We start from the raw sequence: 22664 nt of genomic DNA on the forward strand, positions 1-22664 counted from the left end.
TTGGGACGTCTTCATCGAGTCTTGGAGGATTCCGGAAAATCATGCGCTTGCACGAGATCGTGAGTCCGCGCCTTTCCCAAGTTGGACGTGGTTTCACTGCGCCCCAAGCCCCAAGAAGGAAATGGAGCCAAGAACGGCTGCAGCGCGTGGGTGTTGGCGGGGCCTGCGTCTGGAACGTGGTTGCTTCCGTAAAATGGAAGCCTCAGGCACCAACAGCCGCTCCTTATCTCTGGGAACGTGCATCCTATCTTGAACCCCCACAACGGGATGCTCGCGTTCCATGTGGCGTGGCATGGGCATCCCTCCTCGGCTGTGGATCCACTCATCCCGTCCCACTTTTGCGCAAGACCTAGCCTGTTCACTTCCCGACATCTCCGCTGCTTCCTTGGTGCCAGGCACAGAAACCACCATCCATGGACGAGCCGGTCAGAGCAGAGCGGAGTCGTCCCCTTCTCAACTGCCGGTATGGAGAAAAGAACACACAGAGAGAGAGAAAACGCCTCATCCGCGTGAAATCTGGGGCCAGCAAGCAAAAACCTTGTTTGTCCAGAGAAAGCTCAAGGTTCAAGCTCGGAAGGCCGTTGGCGTTTTCTTGACACACCAGGAAACGTCTTCCGCCACTCCACCCACCCCCCTCCCCCAAATCTGCTGCAGAAATCTCCACGTCCCGCCCACGCCCATTTCTCGCTTGAAAAAAAAAGAGACAGCTTTTTTTCCTCGATTTTTTTTTTTCGTCGCCGTCAACTGCGGCGGTTCCCACTTGGTCAATTTTGGGTACCCACCCTCCTGCCGGCTTGGATCGCCCGCCGCTTGCGAATTTTTTTCATTCTTTCTAGCGTGAAATCGGCGTTCAAACACTGGCACACCGTATGTATACAAACAAGAGCCGCTCGCTGCCCAGTTCTGATGCTGGACGGTGGTGCTGGACATCGGATGCGTACTGTAGCATACCGTAGGCTGCGGCAGCAGGACGGTACACCGTCAAGCGAAACTTGGGGGGGGCCCGGGCTTGCAGAAAGACAATTGTCACGTCACCTGTCGCAATCGCAGCGTCGAGCCGGGGGGGTGAGGGGAGGGGAGGGGGGGAGAAAGAAGACCAAGAAGGTACCTATGTTGCGCTGGTCGATGTCGAGACGGCGGAGACGCCGCGTAGTGCCACATAGGAGGAGACATCCCCCACACGCCTCCTGGCCCGCGACGGTCTCCGTACCCTGTTATTGGTAACAACCCGACGCCTCGCCCTGCGGGAAACGGCGGGTACTTTTTTTCCTCGAGCCACGTCCCCTGCCGGCAACCATTTTATCTCGCTCGAATCCTAGCTGCTGGCGCTATCTCTGCCGGTCGAGGGGGGGGTGTGAAGGTGACCGCTGATGCTCATTCCTGCTGTTTGTTGCAAACTGTTTGCTGTTCATCCTCTCTCTTTTTTCTCCTGGCCGCTAGCTGCTTCTCAGTGCGGTGCTTCTGTTTTCAATCTTTCTTTTTTTTCTCGCTCTATCGTTCCTGTCTCATCTCTTTTTTTTTTGGCTTTTTGAAAGGGAACCTCCGCCATCCATAAGTTGTACCACCCACCCTGCGACAACAACCCTGCAACCATCGCACGCAAAGAGAAACACACGCAGGGCCTCACTTGCACCTCTCTCTTGCGCCCCGCGAGCCGCTATCGGGACTATCCGTTTCCCGCAAAACTTCCTGGGACACGGAACCCTTTAAAAGAGAAGGGGCTGCGTTATCTCCCGTGCACCGTCGGCAGGTCCGGGAAGCAACCGCACCGCCCTCCCCCCTCCCTGCCTTTCAGCAGCCTGGGCCAACGCGTGCATCCTCGGTATCAGATCCCGCCAGATCTGGGGGGCTCTCTCCCCTTCTCTCGCTCGCTCCAGAATACCACCGAGGGCGCTCCGATCCCCAACCAACCCCGCGTGTCATTCCCCCGGATCATCTACCAGTCGACCGTTCCCTCCGGTTTTTCTTTCACCCCTCCACCGACCCATCATCACCCTTGTGTGTGTGTGTGTGTGTGTCTGGCTTGCTCTTGGTTCGGGCCCTGATTCTTCACTCTCCGGTATTGGCGCCTGATAACCCGGCCCACCCAGCCCTGCGGACGCCCCGACTCAAGGACGGACTACCACAGCGGTCCAGCGCGCGTACTAGCCGCCTTGGAGCCCACCCCCTGGTCCGGCATCCCTTGGTAGAGGCGTGTCCCGCCTGTGTGTATCGCTTCTGATATCGTGGAGGCTTCGCCCAGGTTCCTGTCGGCCGGTTCCATATATCGACCCGCCTTCCCCCCCTCATCCCGGCCCGCTCTCTGCGCTCTGCTGGTTTTGGCAGAGTATTCCCCCTTCCTTCACGCCTCGGGAGGGTTGGACCTTGCTGGACGACAGCAGCGTCGACGACGACGACGACAACGACCTCGATTCACCTCAACAGGTGCCTCATGGATATCTCGTGGACAGTCCTGTTCTTGACTGCCATGTATAACTTCCGGTAGTGGTGTCTCGTCGTCGGGTTACTACGCGCTTGCTCCCACTTCTCTCTCTCTCTCACGCCCACACACACACGATACCCCACATTACCGAACTCTCGGCTACCCTCGACTCACCTTCGCCTTACACGCACAACGCCTGGCGTCTTATCACGACCACTCCTTTGGCCCGGAGTGACGTCCTGCCGGGTCTAGTCCCACGCTCTCTCTAGCCCGCGGGGCTAGCTCACTCATCTTCACCTCTCACATCACCTCTTCCGACACCAGCCATGCCAACGCACTCAGCATCATCCTCACCGGCGCTGTCTGCGGCGGCAGCGTCGGCGTCCGGCAGTCCGATGGACGAGTCTCGGATGCCCAAGGGCCACTGCCGGTATATCCTGCTCAACTCGGAGATCAAGGGCCTGCGGTGCGCGTGCGTGGGCTTCTCCCTCAACAGAGACATCCCTAGCGCAACGTGCCAGTGCGGGCACCTTGCATGCTTCCACAATAAAGAGTCGGACGTGCCACCGGACCAACGGCAAGAAATCGAGCTCCTGCGGCGGCGGCTGCAGCACCTTGAGGATCAGCTAGCGTGGGCGCACGAGGATGTGCTCGATGGCGTTGTCAGCCGGTTAAACCAGGTCGAAGATCACCTGGAGAAGAGCCGCGAAGAGGTCGGTGAGCAGATCAAGGGTGCCTATCGAAACGTCAGCGTGAGCTGGCAATCTATTCAACAAGCGGAGCGCAGGACGCGAGAGCACGATGAGCAGCTGCGGAGGATATTCGCAAAGCTGCGCGACCACGACGAGCGGCTCGACCGCGTCCACGCCAGCCAGCAGGAGCTCCGCGACGCAGACTTGAGCCTGGAGGAGCGCATCGAGAACTTGACCGAGATGCTCGAGGACCAGCAGCAACAGCTGGACGAACAGGAAGAAGAGCTCCGACTCTCCGTTGCCACCACGATGGCAGCCCGCCCGGCAAGGAGGCGATCCACATCTGACACATTTAGCCCCAACACACAGCAACAACAACAGCAACAATCACAACCGCAGCAAACCATCCGCCCTTTAGGGCCAGGGGCCGTCCGCCCGCCAGCATTCGCATGCCGATCGCCATCGGGCGGCCCCGACAACACCACCAACCCCTCCATCTCACGAGACCTTGGCGACGGCACCGGGCGCGGAGGACGACGCACCGTACCATCCACCGCTCTCACGACGACGACGACGACAACGACGATGACGAATTCCCCAGCAACCACCGCTCCACGCCCTCAATACCACCTTTCCCCACGCCTCCATCCCCCGCCACCTGCCCCTCCCACGGGCGCCTGGACGGTGCACATCTCCCTGCTGCCCCATGCCTATGTGCCCATGCCCTTCGAGCGCAACACGACTGCGTACCAGCGCTGCCTCTCCCGGGGCCTGCACAAGATGGTGGCGGTTCAGGGCCGGAGCGCCGAGGCCTTCAAGACGGCCGTGGAGCGGGCCTTCGGGCAGTTCCTGCGCGGTCGCGAGTGGATGCCTTTGCAGGCCAAGCTGTGCGACGCGGCGACGCTGCAGGGCCTGCCGATGCTGCGGCAGCTGGACGAGGAGCTGATGGCGATGCGGCATAAGGGGACCGGGTGGGACCACGAGTTTCTGAGGCGGTACTGCGCGGTGGTGGATACGAATGGGGTGATCGACTCGCTGTACATCGCCATGCAGAAGCATACCATCAGCTGGCACACGCTGAGGCACTCGCCGGTGTTTATGGAAGGGCTGGAAGCGTGCTGGGCGTTCGATCCCCTGCTGGATAAGGATCCGTTTGACGACGCGGATATGGCGGTGGACGACGAGGAAAGGCCCGCTGCAGGGGATATCACGACGGCGCTGAAGCCGCCGCTGAAGAGGACGGTGGCGGAGATGTCGAGATCGAATAGCTTTGGCGGAGGGACTGGGCCGTCTGGTTCGGCCGCCGGGACCGTGGCCGACGCGGCTGAGGACCAGGCGAGGGTCAAACGGGCGTGCCCACCGCCGCCGCAGGGCGCAATTGTGGAGATACGGAGGCGGGATATCAAGACGGCTTGAAGGTGGAGAGGTGGTATGCGATGATATCCGGCGTGGTGGACGGATCCCCTCTGGTACACAAACGTCGAATGGTTGGGTGGACAGACGGACGGACGGACGGACGGACGGGCTCGCCGGATCGGCATACACCGCATCTGACGGCTGGCACCTATGCTGAGATGAAACATGTGAGATAGACTGTGCCTGTAGCACACGCGCGCGGACGGCGGGGATAATCATAGACTGGGGGCCTGGTGGCGATGGGGGCGTTCTTTCTGTTGCTTCTTCCTTGGTCTTTTGATTTCTTTGGCTGGGGATATCGGCGTATCACGATACAGTGGAAGGAAGTTTGGGTGTATCTTGTTTGGGTTGTGGGATATCCAGGACAGGCTTGAACGGGGGACTCGGGTCGGTGTCTGTTGAGGTTGCGGGATTCTACCTAGCCTGTTGTTGATTGCATGTTGTGCACGCTTTGCCGTCGCCTGGCCCTGGGCCTCTTCACTCTGTCGAATTGACTGTACGTTACCGTCGCTTAGGGGTTCGGTCCGACATGTGATCGTTGTCGTTTGATAAGGGGTCGCTCCGGTAGTTGAAGAGCCGTTGGGTAATTCCCGCGTGGACCGTGACTGACGCAAGATGGCCTGACGACGGAAGGCCCGCCAGGCCTCAGGCTTCCCGGGCTCGATGGCGTACTCTGTGTCTTGCTGGCCCGCTTGGGTAGCAGCTGTCACCAGCGTGTTGACGTCTTCAACAAGATGTTTGGGCATCGTCATCCACAGGCTCTAGGCAAGGAGCGTGAGAGAAGAAGTGTTGAGAAGATGACAATGCCATCCCAGGGCCTAGCATTCATAGAGGGCAGGGAAGCCACTTTTCCTTTCCAACGTGTTCGTCCCGCGAAACAAGAAAAAAGCGGTCTGCTTTTTTGGTCTCAAGAGGAAGTGGTTTGGTGGCCAAGGTCCAATGTCATTGTCAACACTGCCCTGCCGCTGGAACCAATCGCTAGGGGGGGTCATGTCGCACAGCGTTTGGCAACGGGAATGGCCGTGTTGCGTGGCAAGTGTTTCCAGCGCTGTCGCAGCCACCAGCTCGCTCGTCTTCTGAAAGGGGTTTCGCGTCCGGTTCATTGTCCACTGGAATCCATATTGAAGAACTTGGGGAGGTTGGGTGGTGTTTGGGCATGTGGTTGGATGGATACCAGTCAACCATGGGGTGGTGGCTCAGTTTAGTAGGCCGTTGTTACCGACGTCAGGAAAAAGAAAACTCCAATCACTGAAAACCAGAGAAGAACGCGAGAACAAGGAAACAAGATGAAATGGTTTCTTCAGGTTGAGAGCCGCAGAGAAATGCCGTCAGCCTGCAAGAATCGACGGGATCAAAGGTGACGTTTCGGTCCATGATGGATCCTCCACTGGTCCCAAGCTCCCGGTCTCGGCAGCTCAACCCAGGCCCGACCCGATTTCGCCTTGGCCGACACTGCCCGTGGTCCCTCAGGTACCTTAAGGCGTGAGGTGGGGCCCGAAAAGTGGGGCCACCTGCCGCCGCCGGTGCGGCTCCACCGAGCCAACCGCAGCCGGCTTGTGGATCTGCAATCCTCAGCCTCCACCAACCTCACCTCTCGCCGCGACTGCATCGACCATCCGCCCTGTCACCCAACATCCCCTCATCAACCGCTGCAAATCCATTCCCTCTTCGTCCTCTTGCTTGCAATTGTTCTCCGTTTCGCTGTGCTTTTCGAGTCTCGGCCATCCACAACTACGAATGCCGCGTCATTAAACCTCTTCCGCCTTGCCCCAGCGCAAACGCACCGAAACATCGTGTCCCCGATCGGCTTCGCGCGTCGCGAGCTCCAAGGCCCCCCCCCCCTTCACAACCATGGATCTCGACATTGAAATGGACGTCGACGACGTTCAGGATGTGCCGGCTTCTCAAATACCGCTCGCCTACACCGAAGACATCATCACGGGCGAAGAGCAGGTGGGATTCGCCCGCCCTTGCCGAGCGCGCCTGGCGCGTTTGCGCTGACCAGAGACTCGCCCCTTAGGAACCTGGCGAGGTAGATGAGGGCCAAGACGACGGGAAGGCGTCGGAAAATGAGGTTGTGCCATACAAGGTGCACATCCGAGGGCTGGACACGTTCAACCCGGACGACGTCAAAGGCTACCTCGCCGAGCATTACAACACGACCCAGCTCAACCGCGTCGAGTGGATCGATGACTCCTCAGCCAACTTTATCTTCAAGGGAGAGTCGATAGCCCAGGAGGCTCTCGTTGCCCTTGCCGCGATCGAGATCTCCGACCCCACGCAGCTGCCGCCGCTCGAGGAGATCCCGGCGAAGGGGTACTCGCAGAAACCCGACAGCGTCCTGCGGATTCGATTTGCCGTCGTCTCGGACAGAAAGGCCCCAGGCGCCGCAGAGCGTAGTCGCTTTTACCTCCTGCACCCCGAATATGACCCGGAAGAGCGCCGGCGGCGAGGAGACATCCCTCGGAACAGGTATCGGGACCGTGATGGGGGTCGCTATGACCGAAACAGGAGGGACCGGAGGGGTGACAGGCGGCGGGACTCTCACGAGGACGAGGAGGAGAGGAACACCTTCGACGTCAATCTCTACGACGACGACGCGGAGGCTCTGTCTAGGAGATCGCGCCGGCCCTCCCCTCGGCGGCGCCGGCGCTCGACATCCGCCTCCTCCGACTCCCGGCGACCCTCTGAACACCCGCGCCGGAACCGCGAGAAGGAGCTTTTCCCGGAGAAACTCGGGAAAGGCGGGTCAGGTCTCCGCGACAGGTCAGCATCGCCGGTCCGGGACCGCGATAGTGACGTGGTCATGGATCTGGACGAAGAGGCGCGTGCCGCGGCCGCGCTGCGCAGCCGCGAAAAGGGGCGCTCGATCAAGGAGCGTTTGTCGCGAGACAACCCCACCAAGGAGCTATTCCCGGACAAGGTCAAACCCAGCGGCAAAGCGACCAAGGAGCTCTTCCCCGAAAAGGTCGGCGCCGCGCCTGGCGGGAAGGCAGTTATGGACCAGATCCACGAGACAAAGGCTTTGACAAGCAGTATGTTGCTCCTATCACTCTCCGCGGCGATTCCAACGCCCGCTACCCGACTCTCTGAAACGATGCCGGTGCAAGTGCACCGCTCTACACCGGAGGCCGTGCCAGCGCAAGCGCGCGTCTCTCCGCCCAAGATGAGGCTCGCGCAAGTGCGTCGGCTTCGGAGATACTCATGACGATAAGCATCATCATGACTACTATTATGATTATTACTATTATCACAACAGCGCACCATCCTGCAAACAACATCAACGGCGGCATTGTTCGCACACCATCATTATCACAGCACCTCTAGCAAGACCCTGGTTTCTAATGCTCGGTATTATTGACACGGACGACACAGCAGCGAGTCTTGCCGATCGAATCACGGCGCCATCCAGCGCGAGCGGCATCAACATACGCGGCGCGGCAAGCCGGCGCGGGCCCGACCAGGGTATCGCCATCAAGGGCACGGCCCCGACGGTCAGGGAGCTATTCCCAGAAAAGTTTGGGAACGCGGGAAAGGAGCTCTTTGCTGAGAAGCTGGAGGGAAGGGGGAGGAGACGGCAGAAGGCCGAGGACCTGTTCCACTGACAGCATGCATGCGATGTATCAAGGTCTGAGGGGAGGGAACCGGGCTGTGGTATGGGCGTGCCGTCAAGTACAGACTCGACTTTGCCGGTGGGGAGGGCGGGCTCCCTTCACAATGAAACGCAGGCATGGCGGCTCCGTCTTGAAGTCATGGACCACCTCCATCCGTGAGTGTCTTTTGGGGTCGTTCATTGAGTAGGACCCGTCTCCAGGCGACGTGCAAGTGATAGCAGCAAGGCTTTCTCAACGGCTACTCGTTTCCCTGCAAGGCGATAACGATCCTGTCGTGTTCTCACCTAGAAAGTTGTAAGGTACACACACACACACACACACACACACACACATACCTCCTTCTCCCCCCTCCCCACATCTTCCGCCTTCCTCTGTTTACTTTCATGTTGTTTCTCTTTCCCGGAAAACTGCCCAAGTCTCTTCTTTCTCTGCCGGGCGATTGTTCTTGTTCCCAACTCCCACCCAGGGCGTTTTGCCTTTGCATTTCATGTCCCTTTTCCACTCCCTCGGTGTCCTTTTGCTATTCATTCCCTGATTCCAACCAGCCAACCCATAACCAACAAACTCGTACTACTCGCCCCCACCTGCGCACCCTTCTCGACTCAATCGACAGCGCATTCCAGCGCGCACCGTCTCCACGATCCTTGTCTCCCTTCCCAAACCCTCTCACTTCGCCCTCCTCAAGCATGGCTGAGAATCCAGGCGCAAATGCGCCGTCCAGCTGGTTCCGCGCTTTTTCTCGTTCAAACAACGCCAACCTTGCCGCAGCGAAGCAGAGCCTCGATCAATGCCCTTCCCCTACCATATCCACACCATCCTCCTCCTTGATGTTGCGAAACCCCCTCCTGACAACTACCGTGCCGCCAGCCAACGCCTTCCCCGACCAGATTCATCGCCTCAGCCATCACCACCGCAATCCCACACCAACGCCCCCAATAGCCTCTCAATCTCTGACCACGCTCCCCGCCGAGTCCCCATCCCGCAGCCTGCACCAGAAGTCGGCCAGCGCCACCCTCCGCTCTGTCTCCAGTTTCCTCAGCCTCAAGGGCGCCAAAGCCGGCAGCGCCTGCGCACAAAAGCCCGCTGCGAGAGCTAACCCTTCCAGCCATGGCATCCGTAATGACCTCAGATCCCCAACGTCACCGGTCGAGACGGCATTCAGCAATCCGAACCTGGTCAGGGAGCCCGGGATACACCCTCCCGCACCGCTGGCTATGCTACCGTTAACGGAGGTTGACTACGGGTCAGATAGTGATGGGTACACTGGCCACCGCGTCTGTGACAGAGAGGGACGGGAGATGGGCCGAGGAAGGGGACCCGAAGGGTCAAAGGGGGAGGGGACATGGTGTAACCCTATGTTGATGCGGACGGTTGAGAGGCTGGGGGCAGTGATGGCGAGAAAAGGGCCCGATACGCCGCTTAGTTCGAGGTGAGCTTTCTTAGGTCTTGATTCCCCGGATGGATTGTTTGATAACGGTTCTAGCTACGACTCCTGCGTTTTCTCCTTGATCGAGGGCTTCTACCGCCTCACGCAGAGACTGCGCGACACCGAGGAGAAGCTCGCCGAGCTCAAGGACCTGAGAGAACGAGAGCTCGATCAGTTCCGCGGCATGAGCGAGGAGTGGATGGAGACAGCCGAGACATACAAGGCTGAAATCAAGCGCCTGGAACTCGCTCTCGCCAAAGAGAGCCAGGACGGCGTCGCCAGCGTCGCCCTCGTTCGACAAGGGAGTCTTGTTGACCGGGCCGGGAGTAAGCGGTTTCAAGCTAGGGTGAGGCGCATCAACAGGCCATCAGAACCGCAGGCCCCAGACAATCCGGGACGCAGCAGGCAATCTTCGTCGTCGCCAGAGCCGCCGGACCTCACCGAGGCTACGAGCAGCTACCGGACACTGGGTAAGCGCCCGTGAATCTCGTATGTCATATGTGTTCTTCCTGTTGATTTATCCAAGGTGCCATCCCTCGAATTCTCGACTCAACAAACGACGTCTCAGTGAGCCGCATTCTGGAGCAGCGCGAATACGAAGAGGCAAAGGCCCGGCACCAAACCCGTACACAAGGCCGAGTGAGGGCGCCTCCGGTCATCATCCGGGCACACAACACCTCTGGGCTGCACAACAGCGACCGGGAGATGCCCGAGGATGGCAATCCTTCAGCGCTCATCATGCCTACAGAGGCTTCAAGAGATGGGCCGACTTGGCCGATTATCGATGGCAGCATCCCTGGTCATCCAGCCAACGGGGCCCATCCCCATTCCCACTCGATTCCAACCTTGACGGGCGGCCCAGCGTTGTTGAGCTCGTCTAGCTCAGAGCCAGAGCCATCCGGGTTGTCATTCGCAGGGAAGCGGAAGGAACGGAAGAGTAAAGCTGTAATAAACAAGCAGTCAGCGTCGAAGCCCCGCCAACACAAGAATACGAAACTGATATTGCCCCGGTTGAAAATCAAGCGAGACCATCGCTCGTTCCAGGATCTGTCGCACAACCTGGAGTCAAACAAGCCCATTCCTAGACGGTGCTACTCGTTTGAGAAAGGGGAGGAAGTCTTGACCGTGACGTCGCCTGTGTCCCCTGACGTCCCAACATTGATCACGGCGCGCGCCCAGGAGAGCTCAGCAAAAGGAGCAAAGCCGACGACAACACGGTCCGGAGCCCAGCGGTTCCTGTTCGGGCTCACCGATGCTCCCTCTGGAACAGCTGAAGAAGAGGACGGGTTGTACATGCGTCCTCGCCATACACAGCGCTCGCTCAAGAGTTCTGCCTCTGTCGAGACTGTTCATTGGCGGGGCGAGGCGAAGGAGAGCAAAGACGCTGGTCGCGCTGAGCGTGGGAAGGGAGATGGTACTAAGTAGGGGTGCCATGATGTGAGCGTCATGTCGGGCTAGCTTGCCGCGAACTGGTGAGATGAACCACAAAGGCGCCGGCTTCCTGCTGTTGTGATATCTGAGAAGGCGCGTGGAGTCTTGTCCAAGGCAAGACGAGATCGGACGGGGAAACACCAGAGGGAGAACAGGGCCAACTGCCCATTTCTGATGCCTTGCATTCTACTCCTCCGTACCAAGAACCAACCCTTCGGTGAAATGCCGAGTCAATACAATGTCCAACATCAAGGTCAACCTTCTCATCAACAAAAAGGGGTCCACCCCGGCTCCGCGTTCATGAAAAACGTGCAATCGTGCCCGAAGAGACTGGCCCATTTTCGTCACGCTCCGCATTCTACACTCCTACATACTTGCTACTTACTGCTCATGACATTCTCTGGGTCCTTTCCGTTGCACACCAGCCCTGGAGGAGAATGTTCCAGCCGCAATGTGGTTGGGTGGCAATTTCTCCTCGGAGTCAACCCAATGGCACAGGAGCCTGTGCATCGAGGACATCATCGGCGCTTCTCGTCGCCCCGTGTCTTTCGATCCCGTGCAGCCAATCCCGCTGGAGACGGAGAGAGATGGTTTAGGGTGTGTCTGGAGGGAGTTGGGGACCCATCTTGCCAGCCTCTGAGAGCGCCAGAAGGTGTGACGTCTCGACGCGGCAAGCAACAGCAGCATGCTCCTGCGCGGCGGGTGACAGACCATTGAGATAAGGATAAGCCTTCTGGCTTTTCGCTGCCGTGTACAGGTTATCATTGTTCCTCGATGGGAAGAAAGGTGGTTTGCATCAAGACGATCCCGCGAGCGATAGAGATACCCTTTCCGCGGGTTCCAGACCACGTCCTCGCCACCCTCCTTCGGAAACACCACACCAAAGGGGTGGCAAGGATACAGAGGAGGCTGAGATGGTGTGCCATTCCAGACATCCAGCCCACGGCGACGACAACGACGACGACGGCGGCGACCAGGGACGTGAACGTAGCGAAGACGTCAAGCCTCGGAACGGGAGAGGCCGCCACCGTCCCACGTGCCCAGAGGCGATGGAAAAACGGCGGCGCTGGCTTGCCCTCCTTTCATTAAATTTTTTTGCATCAGGAAGTCAGACACCTCCTGGTGGCCGTTTCACATCTGTTGGCCCAGAAACATGTCTTGTGGGATCGGGCTTCCAACGTTGACGTTCGACGGCGGGCGCGTCGCTTCTTCCAGCGTCATGTCCGCCCGTGGCATCTCAGACCTCAGGATCGGCAGCAGGCCACGCGGTTTTCCATGCTCTCTCTGTCTCACTTTTACCCCAGCTGGTCGCCGAAGTACACGCACCTGCAGGACCCAGCGAAAGCGAGGTCGCCGAAGTGCGGCCTGAGACATCCCCGTGGACGGAGAACACATGCCCGGGAAGCGGTTGACAGGGGGATGGGGCACGGGTGTAAGTGAGACATGCAGAGAAAGATGCCCAGAAACAAAGTAGCTAGTTATCGAGCATGCACGGCAAACCCGGACAGCTTCCATGGGGGGGTTTTTGTTGTTCAATCCAGGTACCAAACGCACTCGGTCCTCGTTCCTAGACATCACGATCAGGAACGAGGACGACCTGTTCCAGACCCGGGCTGAGCTGTTGTTCTCGGAGCTACCATGGGCGGGCTTCATGTGCGTTGCAAAGGGTCCCCCAGTCTGTCCTTCGCATGTCCATCGTGACAAGAGAGGAAAGAAAAAACACAAAAAAGCAAGGGGGCCAACGGTGGTGGCCAGCCCGTGACCACTTTGTCAAAGAGGTTGGGAGTTCTAGGCTTCAGAACCACCGAGCCCTATGCTATCGGCGCATCTAGGGTGTACGCCACCGTACCTGGCCATTGGCAACCTGCCTGGGAAAACGAACCTATGTACACACCTCGATAAGCGTCAGGGACCATCCCATGGGCCAAACATTGCGTCTTTCCCGTGGAGAAACGAATCGTGTTTGTGCCAATGCGATGCATCTCGCGCCGCTCCCTGTGTACCTCGGTCTCTTCCTAGGCACCTTTGATATCCCTGCGAGCGAGGAACTCGGGAAATTGACGACCAAGGATGTGTTTCTCGCGACGGTTGGAAAAGGGCGTTCTGAATGGGGGAGCTTCCTACCACCCTGCTGCCTTCTTCCGGGTCTGGCAATCCAACCAAAGCTTGCTTCACCTCCCGGACGTCCAGTTCGTAGGTGGTCATCCCAGTGTAGCATGCACAAGGCCCAGCCAGTCCAGGAAGCTTTTTGTTTTCCATCATATCGTCGTCTAGCGCTTGGAATGTTTAGGTACCTACCCTACCTACTCGGTAGGTAGGTACTAGTTACCCGGTTGAGTAGTCAGGTTGGTGTAAGTCAAGGAGATAGTTCGTCCGGATGAGCACGTGATGGTCTCCTTTCTCAAAGAGGCCCCCGGCCTCTCTCACTCCAACCTTCTCTTCGCCATGCCATTTCGAATACCTTCAAGGGCCCCTCTCGAACCTGGCCCCTCGTATTGCGCAACAGGTTCTTCGCCTGCATGATCTCTGTTTGTCATCAGCAGGGACAATGCTGGTGGCAAATCCGAGTATCAGTCCGAGTTGGGTCCGAGTTCGGCGCCCGTCGAGTAAACCAGAACCTCCGTCGGCAAATGACAATGATACACACGGCCTTGTTCTGCTGTTACAGGCGCGCGGCCGCACCGAAGACCGGGGGGGGGGGGGGGGGGGGGGGGGGCGCCGTTCAACTCGCGCAACTGAAACTTACTAACGGACCAACTGCCGTCTGTATGTACCCTTCAGAGAACTCCACGCCGGCCTCTATCCAACATTCCATACTTTACCATCCTCCGTTGACCGGCCTAACCTTCTCGCCTCAGACATGTGCGTGTGCGTGCCGGGCCGACGTCCTACACATTCGGCGACAAGATCCTTACACTTTGTCTTATGGAGGCGCCTTCCATACGCCTGGTGTCTTCCGTCCCGTTGTTTGCCCCACTTGTCTCGGTAGCTCCCACGTTGTTCTCGATCCTCAGCTCGGCATCACGCCCTATCACAACCCCCCCCCCCCCCCTCCTCCCCTCCGTTGCTCAAAGCTCTGGTAGGGCATACGTCTGTCTTCCTGGATCGACCATCAGCGGTCCTGCTAGCCTAGCAAGAAAAAGCAAAGTGTGCTGAGCGCGGAGGGCAAGCAGACAAGATCTGAGCAAAAAAAAAAAGAGGGTTGACTGGGAGGGGGAAGAGCTGTTTGTGACTCTCAGCGGGCGCACCACACCACCATCATCGGCCGGAGCGTGCCGCGGCATGAGCTGACCACCATGCTACCGGTCCAGAAGTGTCATGTTGCAGCCTCTGCTCCAGCCGCGAAGGCGAGCTTGTGAGCCAAAGTTCCAAGAAAGGCACGATCCATATTGGAGTGCGTTCTCTGTCTCTGTCTTTTTTTTTTTTTTCTTCCTATCTCTCTCCACCTCCGCGCCGCCCTCATCATGGCAGCGACCTCGGTTGCAGTTTGCCATTGTCCACGTTAGGTAGATACGCCATGATGCGGCATGCGCCCCGCTCGCATGAGCTGAGCAGGCTGGTGGGTGGCGTACGGACTGCACGCATAATGTGCAAAGATGCAGAATCTACCCACATCAGGGTCTCAGGGAAGCAAGTCGGCGTTATCAATCGGCGAGTGAAGAGAGGATCCTACCGTTCTCGTTCCGTGTTTCACCCTCCAACGTCCCAGATGGTGCAGGATTGGCGCCCGTACAGCACCTGCTCCAACCGGAAGACATGGCAGGTCGCGTCATGAATGAGAGACAGGGACCAGTGAGTTCCCACAGCGTCAAGCGAGTAAGAAGCCAAGACGCCAATGGACAGGTTTGTAGGCAGTTGGAAGGGGGAGCGAAGAGAGGCGAAAAGGAGGGGGGTATGGGCGATGGGCCTGGAAAGGCGAAGCTGGAGGCGGGCGGGATCGCTGGTCCGTTGGCGCAAACGACAATGCCGGATCGAGCCCTCGCTGTTCCCCGTTGGCGGTGGCGTCCTGGAAGGAACTTCCGGGCCCTTCTCACGCCCCCTCCTCCTCCTCCCCCCCCCCCCCCCATGCTGGGTAACGGCTGCATCGCCTAATCTCTACACAGTACTTGGTGCTCCGCGACAGCTCGTTGGTGGAAGTGATTGACGGTGGTGACCGGAGAAGAGGGGGACAACAGCCTGCGAACCGGTCCTTGCACCCCCGAACTGCAGGAGCCACGTCAGAAATCCGCGCTCTCAGGTGCTCAGCCGGCGAGGGAATCGGCAGTTGAGCAAAGGACCCCCCAAGCCAAAGCTGAGGTAGGTATCACAACCTGAGGGGCTAGAGCAACAAGCATCTCGGCCGACAAGGAGCGAAGAGCATTTCCCAAACAAAACCAGTCAGGCGTTGCACCCCGTCGTCAACCCTGACACCCTCGGTGGTGCGCGAGATGGGCTCCCTTCACCAGCACAAACCATCGCCTGATCCCACCAGGCGGCCATGAGATCCACCGACCGTTGAGCAGCCCTGATGTCTCGGGGTCGCCTGTGAACGGGCGGGCGGAGCTGGAGCCGCGAGGCCGGCAAGGAGAGGAGAGAGGCCTTCCTTGCCAATGAGGACCAGGAGCGCCTCCACCGTATCTCAGCATCGGCAAGGCGAAGTCCTTGATGGTTGATTTGGGCCAAAAGGAGCTGTGCCTGGAGGGCCGCTGCGTCCGCGCCAGCCTCGAGCAAGGCTTTGACTGAAAGCGGGAGGGATTCGCTCCCTCCTCGTTTGAGGTTGTGTGCAGGTCTGTCCAGATTCGGAGGGTCGGCGACTTGCTCGCAGCAGCCCGCATGCTGTCGTCCCAGGCGGCTCTGCGAGTTTGAGCTGGACAGGGGTCCGCGCTGAAGTCGACGATCCAATCGTGTTCTCGAGATGGCTGGGGGCTTGCGGGCGGGCTTGCATGTCCGCGTTGTTGGTGCGTCCGGTGGAGCTTCAAAAGGGACGAGATTTGTCAGTTGTTTCCCGGCAGGGGCAGTTGATGAGCTAGCGTTGACGCTTAACGTGCCTCTCTCCCCTTCTCAACGCTGTGTTGGAACCCCCCCCCCCCGCCGCCGGAGCGTGTGTCTCGACCGCGAAAACGCCACTCGTTTGCTGTAAACGTTGTTCGTGTCAACATTCAGATCGCATCGATATTCATGCAGACCCACGCCATGAGCGGTTGCTGAGCATAGCGTTGGGAGCAAAATCGGGACAGAGGAGATCATGAATGGAACCGTGTTCTTCTATTTTGAGACCTCGCTGTTCGATAATGTACGTGTTATTGCATGCCGACCGGGTTTGGGTAGGATTTCACTTGCCCTGATACAAAACGTGGCCAGCCGCAAGACCCCCCCGGGTCCCGCGCCCCATGTACCTGGAAAGGGGAATCAACACCAAAGAGACGGAGAGTTCATGTCACGCGTCTCCTGACTCGCAGGAACGGCTGAGCTGGGATGGAGAAACAGGGTGGTACGTCACGATACGGTACGTCGTATGAGAGCGTATGGACAGGACCGTTACAGTGTATCCGGTGCGTAATCTGACGGTACGAGCCAGGCCGTCCAATCACGGGACCGTGCACGGGGCGCAAGTCGCAGCTAATGAGCGGGTTCGCTTGGATTCGCCAGGAACGGTTAACAACTCGGGTACGTACCGGCAACGGAGCCCCGGACGGCGGATGGGGCGCGCCACCTGAAGATCCCACGGGCCCATCATTGGGAAGCCCCGTTCCCAGCGCTGTTTGTGACAACGGTTTTTGCGTCAAGGCTGCGTGAACGGGCAGATCACTCCCCTTCTGGGACGTCCAGGTCGCCGAGTCGGGGTTTGGCCGCATGTGGTGCCCGAGCCGCCGGGATTACCGGCACGCCATAGCCCAGCCTTAACGGTCTGGCGACCTAATTCCTCGTGTGGTGACACACATGAGAGGCCCGTCCTCTCCGCGGGCGCCCGACCGCGTCGCCGGGCGCCTGCTAGCCAGCAGCTAGCAGCATGCCCTCATATCGCCAACGGTTTTTCCAATCTTGCAGCAGGCCAAGGGGCCTGGGGCAACAGCAGGAAGAGCAGCGGCAGAGCGTGACGGCCACACCCTGATCCCGCGGGTCCTAAAAGACGGTTCCGCCGAGCCGTCTGGCGAGCGGGATCAGCGTCTTGGTTGTGCACAAGCTCAACGTGGAGACGTGTGGTCCGACGACTCGCTGTGTCTCGAGGGGTTGTGTTGCTTGGTGCTGGCCGCCTCCCGTGAGCAAGACCAAGGAGTGGGAGGGGGACACGGCTCAGCGGATTGGAACAGGACGCGGGTGACGACGGTGTGGTTGGCGAATGGGAAGGCTGGGGCGGGCGGGACGATCATGCAGGCGAAGCTGCACGGGACGGGGCCGTGTGGGTGTGCTTGCGCGAAGGCCTTGCTCACGATCGCACCGATGGGAACTTTTGTTGGTCCCAACCCCTGGTATTGCGCGTGCCTGTGTGGGAGTGCATGTGTGTGTGTGTGTGTGTGTGCCCACGATCTGGCATCCCAGTGAGGAAATAGATGAGAGATGAGAAATAGGATAGGGTGAAATGGCTACACTAGTTGCGCGACAACAAGGGGTTATGGAAGGTAACATGGTGTTGCTTGGCAGTTTTCTTAGTGGTTTGCGGTGGTTCTGGCGCTGGTCATGATGGCCCGGGGATGGCTTAGGGGGGGGGGGGGGGGAGAGAGAGAAAGAGAAGCGTGTTGCTGTTACATTGGGACCAGGACAAGGTGGGGATGCTGAGAAGGCAGCTGACTGCTCCATGTCCACTGACAGGCGGGAGGCAGCGATGGAGTTCAGGTGCCGGATGCAGGAAATGCAGGAAAAAGCGGCGTGAGGGTCAGAAAGGGAAAAGGGAAGACGTTTGCAGTCTCTCGAGGATTTTCTTATGCATACTTCGTACATACTTACCACAGCACATACGAAGCAGGTTGAGTGCTTGCTTCCAGTGCCGGTTGCCATTGCTGTGGATACCTGAACCCAAGTTGCCATGTGCGAGTGAGATGCCTTGCACTAACGGAGCATGGCTTAGGGCGGTGGGGCAATGAGGCATCGCACCTGTTTCGTCTGTGTATGTACATACCGTAGTTTGAGTGGGCGAGGTGGGAGGCCCAACGTGCCTCATTGCTCTTGCTTCGGAGAAAAAAAAACAAATCAACCGAGAGGCACAGACCACCTACAAGAGAGATCAATCCCTCACTAAGGAAGGCACCTGAGGTAAGGTAGGTACGCAAGGAGGAGCTTAGTACCTGAGTTTGGTACCTTGGTACATTCCTCCCCCCGCAGGTCGGAGACGGGAATTCAATTTTGAGACCACGCATCGATAGTTCGGATTGGCGTCATCCCAATTTCCAACTTCCATCTCGGAGGTATGTACAAAGTATAGTACATACACGTCTGCCATCCCGCCAAGTAGCGGGCTGCGATGCTTGGCTAGCAACCGTTCACTAAGGTACATGCTCCGTTCCGATATACGTACATACCACCATCACGGGCCAAGCCAACCAGCCCCTAAGCAACCTGGAACCATTTTTCTTCTCCCACGTGTCGGCCAGCGGATCGTGTTCGTACGTACTGGCGGGAGCCGTCCCCTGCCTTGGGAGTGAACTACAATGACCGATGTATACAGTACCTGAACGCTCCGTGACAATACTTGTACAGGTACCGTGTGCAAATACGGACGAGCAGTTGGGCCACGCTGCTCCGCCACCACGAGGTGGCGATCGTTAACATCGATCTTCAACCTTGTTCGCCTAAACATCAAACACCATCGTTATCTCAACCTGTGACACAAGAGTTCCATCAACATCAACCTCGCTTGTACAAGTAGTTATGGGGCAGAAGCTTGGTGGTAGAGGGAAGGGGCCAGACTGGAAAAGGGGGAGGGGCAGGAGGGTGAGGGGTCTTGTTTCTGCGCGAATCAGCACACGGAATGAGCGAGAAACGACACACGCACAACACACCAGGTGGAGCGGGATGCAGGGGGGATTTGGCGCACAGAGCACCGCCGGTTCTGGGAAGCTAAGCGCCGTTACAGGTCAATGCACCCCGGGAGCTGCACTTTTTACCCGGCCGCGAACCCAAGTGGATGGGTCGCTGGGAAGCCACCCGCAAGGATCAGCACGGTCCGGCTCGCTGGGTCCCTCAGTCCTGGGATTTGCCCGCCGGGGGATCCCCGGGAAGGGAGACCACCAAAGCTGAAGAAAAAAGCGAAGAAACCCCACTCCTAATCTCATCGGGCGGGCGATCTGGACCCGGGGCAGCGCGTGGCTCTCGCGGCAGATCCCATCGGTCGCCACGAGCTCATGACTCTAGACAGTACCTATTGCCCCCATCCGTTTTGGACCCCGTACCGTATCGTACGGGCCCGACGGACCATCCGGCACTCCCAACACAGCAACAACATCGGCCTGCTGTCTCTCTCTCTCTCTCTCTCTCTGCCTTGCTCTGGTGGAGCGAGCGAATCATCCCTCGCCAAGGAAGCCCGGTGTCACGCCGGTAACCAGAAGCCGGGTGCCGAGGCGAGGCAATATTTGCGCAAAGGGCGGGAGAGGATGCGCTGAGAGAGATCGAAGCCGGGCTACGGAGTGCGGAGGGCTGACCGCGACCCAACAACGTGTTTTGCTTTTGCTTTTTCCCGTGTCTATGCTGTTGCGCAGGACCTCGTGCGTGGCAGCCCTTTTGCGTGCAAAGCGTAGAGCGGGTCTTTTTGGGGGGGCGGGGGGGGGGGGGGGGGGTGAAGAGGTTGGGCTATATCGCAGCTCTGCTAAGGACATGGGGGATGTCGAGATCAGCCCGCGACGGCGAGCCCACGCCGCTGCTACCAGCTCTAGACATGCGCGGTTGAAAGTGCCGTTCACAAGCGAGGGCGCCCTGCGTCCCGTCTCGCCTATGTCCCCCTAAAACGCTACCAGCGTACCATCGGCGCTCCCTTTTTTACTGCAAGTGCCGACCAAAAGGTTTCGACAGCATTTCCCAAAGGAACGGGATTGGTACCAGGGCCATGGCTCCTGATATGGGAGCTGCCGCACCCATATTGGATCTTCAGCACGCTACCTCATGGTGCTTTTTTGGTATGGGATTGGCGTGCCTGTAGCCCCGTGATGTCCCAGGCTGGTGGTGTTTGCGCTCTCGCCTCATTTCCCATGGCGGCCACACAGCTGCGCGGGAGGAGCTTGTTCCCCGCTCCGCACTTGTCGGAGGAGTCCATGATTCATGCTCTCCGTGTTGCACAACTCATGATGATAGAGGGCGGATGCTGCTGTCCTCAGCAAGCGAGCCGATGACACCCTGAGTCGGGATCCTCATCAGACCGGCTGGCTCAGCCCGCAGGCTTGTCCTAGTCGGGAATGCTCTTCACCTATCGTCGGCTTCGTTCGGGTTCCCACAGGAACGAATGTGGAACTTGGAAAGGGGACGCCGACACGTGGGAAGAGAGGCGTTTGACGACACGAGACGAGGGGTTCGTACACTATAGAACTGTTGTTCGGTTATCGGGTATGGGGGACCGTTGGCCGGCATCGCCGTGAGAGAGACAAAGAGAGAGAGGGAGGGGGCAGACAGGAAACGTCCAGAACGAGCTGTTGAACCCACAGGGCCCCATACGCCACGAGGCAAAACATCCACCGTTCGGTCTGTGTATGTATGTACTGTATGTATGTATGTAAGGGTCAGAAATTGCGAGTGTCAGGTATGTACGTTACGTATGTACGGAGTACCGAGCTCGGAACCCTCTCCTTCACGCATGCCATCCGTTACGCCAGCCAGCCTCATCTCTCATGAAGGAGACGCTGCTTGGCAGCGGCGATGGGAAACGGGGGACCCTGGAAAAGGTCGGGAGGGGGGGGCGATCCCATGTTGTCTTGTTACCCCTACACCCAGGTCCCTGTCACCCACCCCCTGATGCCGCCTGGGGGAGGGGAGGAGGGGGGGGGGGGGGGGGGCAAGGGAGGGAGGGATTGGATCCACCCTAATAGCGTTATTCGATCGTCTCAAACGACCCACGAGCGGCTGCACCAGGTTCGCTATTGAGTCCCCACGAGCCTGTGCCATTGTCTGGCGTATGTATCCGCACCCTAGTGCAACGGACCCAGGTATGTATATGATGGTCCTCACGCCCCTCCCCCCGCGCATCCATCCTCTCGGTAACCAACGTCCATGCGTATATCGATCCAAGTCGATCTCCATCCGACATCATAAAAGCATCGACGTCTCCCTCCTCTTCTTCGGCTTGTCTTCATCTTCTCTTCCATCGTCTTCACCATCACCACTCCTTACATCACACTTGACGGCACAGCCATCCCATCCCATCCCGTCTCCCTCCTCCTCCAACACCACCCTCCTCACCGACCACCACCACACAACCGCAACCATGTTGGCGGAGTCGTCGCTCAACAAGAGGAACTGGGAGAGCAAGGAGGACATGCTCCTCCTGGAGCTGCACGCCGCCTATGGGTCGAACTGGACTCGCATCGCCGGAGGCATGGGCATCCGTTCGGCCAAGCAGTGCCGTGAGAGGTACACCCAACACCTCAAGCCCGGGCTCAACCGCACACCCATCTCAGACGAAGAGGGCCGTCAGATCATGAGGATGGTCGCCGAGTGCGGTCAACGGTGGGCCCAGATCGCCCGGAACTTGGGCACCAACCGCAGCGACAACCAGATCAAGAACTGGTGGAACGGCGCCAAGCGCAAGGAGACGTCCAAGAGGCAAGAGGCCGGCCACGACCGCCAAAGGCAGCCGCAGCAGCAGCAGCAGCAACAACACCAGCCTTACCCGATGAGCACTCCCTCGCCGGCCCTTCCCGCCCTCCCCGAGCGCCGCGGCATCCTTCCTCCGGTCCCCCTCGACCTCCCGTACCGTCACGACGATTCCACCTCCATCTTTGAGTCGGCCGCCGCCCGCGCCCGCTCCTCGTTCGAGTCGGAGCGGCCTCCGTCTCTCATCTCCGACAGCGGCTCGACCTGGAGCATGTCGCGCCCCGCGTCGGCGTCCTGCTCGCCGGTCACGCTCCCGCTGCCGCCGCTCCTCTACTCGGCCCCGCCGCCCACCCCTCCGGCCGGCGGCTGCCTCCTCCCGCCCCCGACGCCCACCTACACCAGCCACAGCTACGGGCCCGGTCCCATCCGCCGGTCCTCCGAGACCCTGACCGCGCCCGTCTGCTCGCCTCAGAGCCGCTACATCAGCACGGCGCCAACCACTCCCATCGGCCGCGGATCATCGCGCTGGGAGCCGTACCCCGCCGCCCGCGCCCGCAGGCCGAGCTCGGGGTATCACTCCTACTACGCCCCCAGCCCTCGGGATGACGAGAGCAACGAGAAGAAGTCGGCCAAGGCTTCGCTTTCTTTCCTGCTCAACTGAAGGCAAAACACGGAAAACAAAAAGAAGCTTTCTCTGGTTGGCATCCTTATGGCGTTCTGGGTTGGCTGGAAATAATGGGAATCTCACGCGCGCGCACACACGCCACGCACACATACGCACAGGGGAGAGGCGTTTCTGGTTGGGCTATCACTATAGGTTACTCATTTCCTTTGTCTTAGGATACCCGTTTTCTTTTCCTTTGTCATGTTTCCTTGCACATACGCATTCTAGATGTTCTCCGCTTTTTTTGGTTTCCTTTGTACATCACTAGGAGAACACGACGACAGCA

At 59.0% G+C, this 22664-nt stretch overlaps 4 protein-coding genes across 4 annotated transcripts; all 4 read left to right on the forward strand.

Moving 5' to 3' along the window:
* Positions 1 to 2748: 2748 nt before the first annotated feature.
* On the forward strand, positions 2749 to 4530 carry VTJ83DRAFT_5671 (uncharacterized protein; the record flags this gene model as incomplete). Its single annotated transcript, XM_071012297.1, has 1 exon — positions 2749 to 4530. The coding sequence occupies one exon, from the start codon at positions 2749 to 2751 to the stop codon at positions 4528 to 4530; it is 1782 nt and encodes a 593-aa protein (XP_070865046.1).
* A 1851-nt stretch (positions 4531 to 6381) lies between these two features.
* Positions 6382 to 8135, forward strand: VTJ83DRAFT_5672 (uncharacterized protein; the record flags this gene model as incomplete). The annotated part of the gene is made up of 3 exons (XM_071012298.1): positions 6382 to 6483; positions 6551 to 7565; positions 7906 to 8135. The coding sequence occupies 3 exons, from the start codon at positions 6382 to 6384 to the stop codon at positions 8133 to 8135; spliced, it is 1347 nt and encodes a 448-aa protein (XP_070865047.1).
* A 392-nt stretch (positions 8136 to 8527) lies between these two features.
* VTJ83DRAFT_5673 (uncharacterized protein) lies at positions 8528 to 10995 on the forward strand (the record flags this gene model as incomplete). The annotated part of the gene is made up of 3 exons (XM_071012299.1): positions 8528 to 9573; positions 9628 to 10040; positions 10097 to 10995. The coding sequence occupies 3 exons, from the start codon at positions 8528 to 8530 to the stop codon at positions 10993 to 10995; spliced, it is 2358 nt and encodes a 785-aa protein (XP_070865048.1).
* Positions 10996 to 21385: 10390 nt separating this feature from the next.
* VTJ83DRAFT_5674 (uncharacterized protein) lies at positions 21386 to 22375 on the forward strand (the record flags this gene model as incomplete). The annotated part of the gene is made up of 1 exon (XM_071012300.1): positions 21386 to 22375. The coding sequence occupies one exon, from the start codon at positions 21386 to 21388 to the stop codon at positions 22373 to 22375; it is 990 nt and encodes a 329-aa protein (XP_070865049.1).
* Between the last annotated feature and the right edge of the window lie 289 nt (positions 22376 to 22664).

The sequence above is a fragment of the Remersonia thermophila genome, chromosome 5 (genome assembly GCF_042764415.1).
Source record: "Remersonia thermophila strain ATCC 22073 chromosome 5, whole genome shotgun sequence".
Taxonomy (NCBI): domain Eukaryota; kingdom Fungi; phylum Ascomycota; class Sordariomycetes; order Sordariales; family Chaetomiaceae; genus Remersonia; species Remersonia thermophila.